General features: G+C 44.4%; 1 protein-coding gene across 1 annotated transcript in view; it reads left to right on the top strand.

The window, feature by feature from the left end:
* Positions 1-7,500, top strand: part of LOC148903245 (adenylate cyclase type 6-like) — a 73,320-nt gene that overhangs the window by 44,173 nt on the left and 21,647 nt on the right. The window contains exon 4 of the mRNA XM_088998489.1: positions 6,955-7,104. Within this exon, the coding sequence (XP_088854615.1) occupies positions 6,955-7,104 (150 nt within the window). The remainder of the gene's footprint in view (positions 1-6,954; positions 7,105-7,500) is intronic.

A 7,500-nucleotide genomic window follows, 5' to 3' on the forward strand; every position in this document is an offset into this window, starting at 1 on the left:
GGGAGGAAACCGGAGGACCCGGAGAAAACCCACGCGGGTCCAGGGAGAACATGCAAACTTCACACAGGGGAGCCGGACCGGGACGCGAACCGGCGACCTCTGCACTGTGAAGCCGGTGTGCTAACCACTCAACTACTGGGCCGCCCTCTTTTTAATCCGGAATGCCTAATGTCGGTACACTACTGACGTTTGATATGAATGATTGCATTCGTTTCATTTGGACTTGCAATGACGGGTGTAACTGCGCCAGGTGGCGCAGTTACTTGAAGTTGCCGAGCAAAAGGAGGGAGATTGACGTCTGGAAGCCATATGCAAGTCTACAGTAGCGCCAACTCAATCAACTCCCTCTCGATAAAATAGACTAAGTGTGGACGCACCGCTCTATCACTGGATCCAAAAACGATGACATGCAAGTGACTCTTGATTGCAAGTGAATTGACTGTAATTGTGAAAGCTAATAATTTCATTCATTTACATTTATGTTGTGGCATCCAAATGACAGTGATGGGCCCTCGGGGCCTGCGAGGCTTTCTCTGCTGGCCTAAAAATATCTGAATCACAGACTAATGTAAATTATATTTTGTTCATGAATTATTGTTGAGTGAACACTGGCGCCTGTGGCTGCCGCAGCTCCCCCACAGAAAAACTTATCCAATGACTGTAAAGTGGCCTTAAGAGTTTTGAAAGGCGCTTACCAATGAAATGTATCCCATTCATTCCTTCCTTTCATTGCATTTCCCCTATTGTGCTGCTTCCAGGTGTGTGTTTTCGTATTTAAGCATTTAACCAATCACATTTCAGCCATCGTTTGTGACCAGGGTCAGAAATCTACCTGGGCGCCTTCACAATTAGTTCTGCAGGCTCTGGAGCATAAAAATCAATGGCGATAAAGCAGTTGCTTTTACCAATCACAGTTCAAGTTAGCAACCCAAGGCCTGCTGGAAGGCACTGGAAACGTCAGAGTTTTCGCAAATTATGGTTGGCTAGTCACTAGCTAATCATAGTATCACTAGCTGATAGTGATAAGAGAATGCTGGCCAGAGCTACAACACTTTATCTGTAGTGAGCTGCTTAAGAAAATACATTTTTGTGTTGATTTAATCGCGGTTTTGTCAACCCACAATGACTGAAGGAGGAGAAGAAATGGATTTGGTTGCAGATATACTGTTAAAGCCATTTTCGAAACGGACCTTTCAAGAATACATCGGCATGACTAAAGAAACGTTGGACAGCTCCGAAGCTAGCAAAAATAGCAAATAATATTGCACTTTTATGAGGTTATCATGAATCCACATGTTCATAGTAAAAGAATGAACAGTTTAATGACAGTATTTCTTAAATCTCTTCAAGTCACAAGTTATTTCCTGGCCAACAACCTCCTCTAGTGGATGTGTAGTTAATCACACCACACTCGCAGCTGTGGAGTGATTCAGATGTCGCATTACTGAAGGCCTGGGAGTGAAAATGTTCAGGCCGCCACTGCCAAATGAAGAGAAACAATTGAGATTGTGGAAGAGAAATTGATATTTAATTGGATGGATTGGATGTACCTTTATTCGTCTCGCAGTGGAGAAATTTACATTTCACAGCCTCAGAATCAGAATCAGAATCATCTTTATTGCCAAGTATGTTGTCACGGTTCGCGTGGTGGTGATGGCGGGTTCGGATCCCAAAAAGCAGGCAGGAGGGAGCAGGAGGTTGTTTGACAAATTGTATTAAAATAAAGGTCAGCAGTAACAAAATGTAAAACATCAAAATGATCTGAATGGAAAAAATACAAAGTAGCAAAAGAAGACCAAAAGTAAAAGCCCGCCAAGGTTAAACAAACACGTACACGATGCATGCTGCAACCAAGCAGCAAACAAACAATGAATCGGCACCGGATGATCGTGCCAGGTGTCTTTTTAAGTGTCATTGATTGTAACGACCAGCACCTGCGAGGCTGCCGGCAGGGCTGACGTCGCTACCCGCTGGTCGCCAATTTGATCGGGACGACCAGCACCTGTGCAGGTGCAGGCGGGGCCGACAGCGCCCCCCGTTGGTCGCCAACCAGATCATGACAGTACCCCCCCTTCAAGGGGCTGCTTCCAGAAGTCCCAACAGTCTCCCAAAAGGTCCACTCGCCAGGGAACGGTCGGTGGAGAGGGCAACCGCGGCCTCTCCAGCATACGACGGGCGGCGGCCTGATGGGAACGGGACTCGGCCTGGGGTGGACGAAGACGCGGCACGGATCGTCGTGGGCGTGAGTGCGATCCCTCTCGCACGTTCACGCGACGGCGCATGGCTCTGCGTGGACGTCGAACTGCCAGGCGCAGAATGGCACCCCGTACGGCCGTATGGGACCAGGTCTCGGCCGGACGCCGACGTGGGCGTGAACTGCCCGGCTCCGGGGGAACGAGACGGGTCCAGAGCCGCTCCGGGATCCAGCGGTGAGTGGGGTCTCGGACTGACATTGACGCGGACGTTGCACGGCTCGTCGTGGATGAGACTCAATCCGTCATGCACGACGACAGCGTGGCTGGACGTGGGCGTGCAATGCCAGTCACCCAGGGTCACCCTGGACGGCCACCTGGAAGGAGGTCTCGGCCGGACGTTTACGTGGACGTTGCGGCTCGTCGAGTGACGCAATTCAAACTCGACGAGGCTTGCGCTAACGTGGACGTAGCATTGCCAGGCACAGGGTGGAAATGAGACGGGTCCGATGTACCTGCGGGATCCGATGGTTGGCCGATTCATTCTGTCACGTTTCGCGTGGTGGTGATGGCGGGTTCGGATCCCAAAAAGCAGGCAGGAGGGAGCAGGAGGTTGTTTGACAAATTGTATTAAAATAAAGGTCAGCAGTAACAAAATGTAAAACATCAAAATGATCTGAATGGAAAAAATACAAAGTAGCAAAAGAAGACCAAAAGTAAAAGCCCGCCAAGGTTAAACAAACACGTACACGATGCATGCTGCAACCAAGCAGCAAACAAACAATGAATCGGCACCGGATGATCGTGCCAGGTGTCTTTTTAAGTGTCATTGATTGTAACGACCAGCACCTGCGAGGCTGCCGGCAGGGCTGACGTCGCTACCCGCTGGTCGCCAATCTGATCGGGACGACCAGCACCTGTGCAGGTGCAGGCGGGGCCGACAGCGCCCCCCGTTGGTCGCCAACCAGATCATGACATATGTAGAACACACAAGGAATTTGTTTCCGGTAGAACACGCTGCACTAGTATCGTTGTCAAAAAAAACTGCTAAGTGGCACTATACAGTTCCATTTTGGCTACTGTTGAAAGAGTTCAAAGAGTTAATGGCTTGGGGGAAGAAGCTGTTTAAACATCAAAGTTATGAAAGGAAGAGGAAGGAAAAAAAGAAGTAGAAAAACAAAATACAGGAACTGCTGGAAAGGCAGCAACTCTCGCGGCACCATCTTAAAGTCAAAATAACAAAAAAAAATTAATAACAAATAATATGACAACACGAAGACACAGAGAGTCATTCTTCAGCACTTGCTGTACCCTCTTTGTGGCATGAAGCAGTTTTAGATGAAAGAGGAGAGGATCAAAGCATCCTTTTCACCAAATGGATCAGGAACGTCATGGTAGAATGTGCACATCTACTACAAGCTAAATGTTGCTGTAGCATCCATTGACGAAAAGCAATTGTCTCACATCTCCTATCCCATGTAAATCCGCTTCAATTTCAAGCCGCAGACTGTCCAACAGCATTGACCTTCCCCTGGACAAAGCGGGGCTGTGAAGATGCTGCCCATTGCAGGCGCAAAAAAGCACAATCGCCCCAGAGCTGTCCAGCGATGACAGTCAAATGGCACCAACATTCCTCCCATTCAAAAACAGTGCTGGCACATTCATGATGCCGAAGAGGCGCAACCGCTCAGCACAGTCTCCTCCCTGATGAATGTTGTGGCCAAAAATGATGAAAAACAATCCGTATCCGTTCCACACGCTGCACAACAACACAAAGTGACAACAGAAAACACACAAACAAGACAAAAACAACAAAAAAAGCAAGGCTCATGAGAGCACTTGCTGACGGCTGCCTACTCCATCTTGGACTTTGTATTTGATTAAAAGAAGCGGGTTACAGAGTATGTAACATCCAGCAGACACTTGGAGTCGGAAACAAGTCAAGTGACTTAGAAAAATGAGGAAGCGATTCTTCGTTCAGTCCAATTCCGACCATTTTCATGCAGAGTGAATTGCTCGCGGCTCGACGGACAGTCGAGTAAATGCACGTTTCCTGGAATGGTTTGACTGTTATCGTGTTAAAAAAAATCCGCAAATTGGACTGCTAAAAAGAGAGGAGACATATTCCATAGTGCTAACTATGACCATAGAAGACTGCGTAAGGTCCGTTAGCTGGCTTCAAAAGTTCATTGCACAAAATCAGCTGAGCAATGCTGTCATGTGTGCTCACTCTGCTGATCAAGGCCAGGAAGTTAGAGACTGTGAGGGAATGGTTAAAAAAGCCACAGGTCTCTCTGACATCTTTCATTTTGTAAGAAATGGCACTAACTTTGATTGTTGTATATTTTTTATTTAGCATTTTTATGTACCTACTGTATGTTTGAGCAATATATTGTTACTATTTGTTGTTTGTGTTGTCACACGTGGTTGTTAACGTACTTGGACGTTCGTTCATAGAGGACATATACTGTACCGTAGTTGTTTCACTGTTCACTCACTGTTATACCTCAACATGGTTTTAAAAAACATTTAAAAATATTTGGTAGGTGTGCAAATATTTGACCATTTAAGACTTAGGAGGGTTGTTACTACATTTTCATGACCATTGAATGATTGTAATGAGGACACTAAAGGCACTAAATATTGATATTGACCCTATTATGGCAGATTGAAATATGACCTGTGGCATGTCCTTTTCTCATTATTCCTAATATGATCTTCAGAGGAAACATTCTGTGCTGCGGTCACGGGTCAAGTGACTTTCCCAGGCTGGAGTGTGTTTCTGAGCTTGGAGAGGACACTGAGTGTGTTTGTGTTTTGTGTATTTGAGAGGGGAAGTCCACAGCTTAAGGCTCTGTTTCTAATGTTCAAGCTCAGCTGTGGTGGACAACTGAGCGGAAAACAAACCCGTTCCCGTGCATAATTCATGGATATTGTTTGCATTTGCAAGAATTGTTGCGATTGCTACGTTGCCAAATCCTAGAGGGACTGACTAACAGATGCATGCCGTCAAAAACATACATACACACACACAGAGAACAGCAGAGGAATGCTTTTAAGGTTGATGACCCCGGCAAGCTAGCGTGATACTCAATCCATTTTAACTGCTGCCACATTTTTACTGTTTATCATGTATACATATATACGTGCACAGATACACACGCTCTCGCACTCACACTCATGATCTCAGAAATGTACTAACACTATCCAGCTCATTGCTAATTTGGTAACATGACAGTCATTTGCAGCCAATGTCATGAACGTTTTCCTACACCAAAGTTTCCTTGTGAATCATTTCCATTGAAATGGACGAACATTTTTCAGATTCAGTTACAGAAAATGTATTCATTCAACAAGGGGCAGTTTATTTATGGCTTCCACAATCTGAGCTGCTTATCCTCAATCCTTATCCTTATCCAACTCCAAAACGCATGGCTCGTTTGAAGACATTTTGGGAGCTAAAACTTCCACATTTTCAAAATAAAATTCCTCAAATTAAGAGATGCTTTATTTTTATTTTTATTTTATTTATTTTTCATTTTCTTACCCTTTGTCCACATTTCTCAACCGGTTTAACCATTCTAAATTTGAATGTCAGGTAATTCTAGACGTCTTGGCAACTGTTTTCGACATTTTATTAATTCCCATAATACCCAATTTCCACACTCCGGCAATAAAGTTAATCAAATAATAAATATTTTACATATTTACCTCCTCCTTCCACATTTCTTTCGCCATTCACAAGATTACTACTTCAAAAATATGTAGATTTATCACATTGCTTAAAGGACAACCAGTGTCACTTTTTTGTTTCTTAACTGACAGAAAAACGTTTTATAGCATCTAAAATATCCAAAACACGCAGTATGATATTTTTGTTCAAATGCAAAACACCAATAAAAATGACTTAAAGTGTCCAAAATCTGCAAAAAATTGAGCTGCGAATTGGGCATTTTCAGAAAGTCCCGCCCGCTGTTTGTGACGTCACGCCAAGACGTCTTGCATTCCTGGAGAATCAAAACAATGGCTTCAGATTCAGAGAATATACTTTCTTGTTACACATCCAGTTATGAATATGATTCAAATAGTTCTGAAGAGGAAAGCATACATGTTTGCAATCGATTAAAGAAGTCCTTCCGTGTCATTCCGAGGCATCTGGACTGCAGTCCTAGAAATTAGGCAGAAAAATGACGACGAGCTCCTGTGAGCAATGAATCAGCCCGTTTCCACAGGCTGATAAATGACATCCATGGAGCTTGGACGCCCTCTTCTGGCGGCTTTTGGGTGCAACACGAGGATTTCAGACCAAACAAGTACACCAAAATACATTGACATGATGGAAGGACTGCTACACTGTGTCTTTTTTTCGGTCAGGGGCGTTCCTTTAGTGACGTACTTCCGGACTCGTCACCAACTCAAAAACAAGACTTCCTGAATATTCAGCGCGGGTCTTAGAACGTAAAATATAGCTATATGCGGTGGAATCTTATTAAAATACGCTCAGTAGAAGTCATTTGGAGCCATTTTAAAAATTACGTCGGTTGTCCTTCAAATTACCATTTTTTTTCAGTGTAATTCTTCTATTAACTCATTCACTGCCAGACGATGCACGAATACAGTATGTGTCCGCACCAGTGCCAGGGTTTTTAGCATTTTCACTGAAATGGGAGAATTCATTTTCACCTTATTAGAATTGAGTTTTCATTAATGAATTAATATTATCCTTGCTTATTGATCACATCCAATAATGGCGTGTTTGCAGATAAGTGCCAACGTTATCGTCTTCCTATGCACCAACATGATCGGGATCTGCACCCACTACCCTGCTGAGGTCTCCCAGAGACAAGCCTTCCAGGAGACCCGAGGATACATCCAGGCCAGAATTCACCTGCAGAGAGAAAACCAGCAGCAGGTACACACACACACACACACACACACACACACACACACACGCACACACACACACACACACACTGCATGCCGTCAAAAACATACATACACACACACAGAGAACAGCAGAGGAATGCTTTTAAGGTTGATGACCCCGGCAAGCTAGCGTGATACTCAATCCATTTTAACTGCTGCCACATTTTTACTGTTTATCATGTATACATATATACGTGCACAGATACACACGCTCTCGCACTCACACTCATGATCTCAGAAATGTACTAACACTATCCAGCTCATTGCTAATTTGGTAACATGACAGTCATTTGCAGCCAATGTCATGAACGTTTTCCTACACCAAAGTTTCCTTGTGAATCATTTCCATTGAAATGGACGAACATTTTTCAGATTCAGTTAC

The sequence above is a fragment of the Hippocampus bargibanti genome, linkage group LG01, assembly GCF_051943395.1.
Source record: "Hippocampus bargibanti isolate YZ-2025 linkage group LG01, ASM5194339v1, whole genome shotgun sequence".
Lineage (NCBI taxonomy): Eukaryota > Metazoa > Chordata > Actinopteri > Syngnathiformes > Syngnathidae > Hippocampus > Hippocampus bargibanti.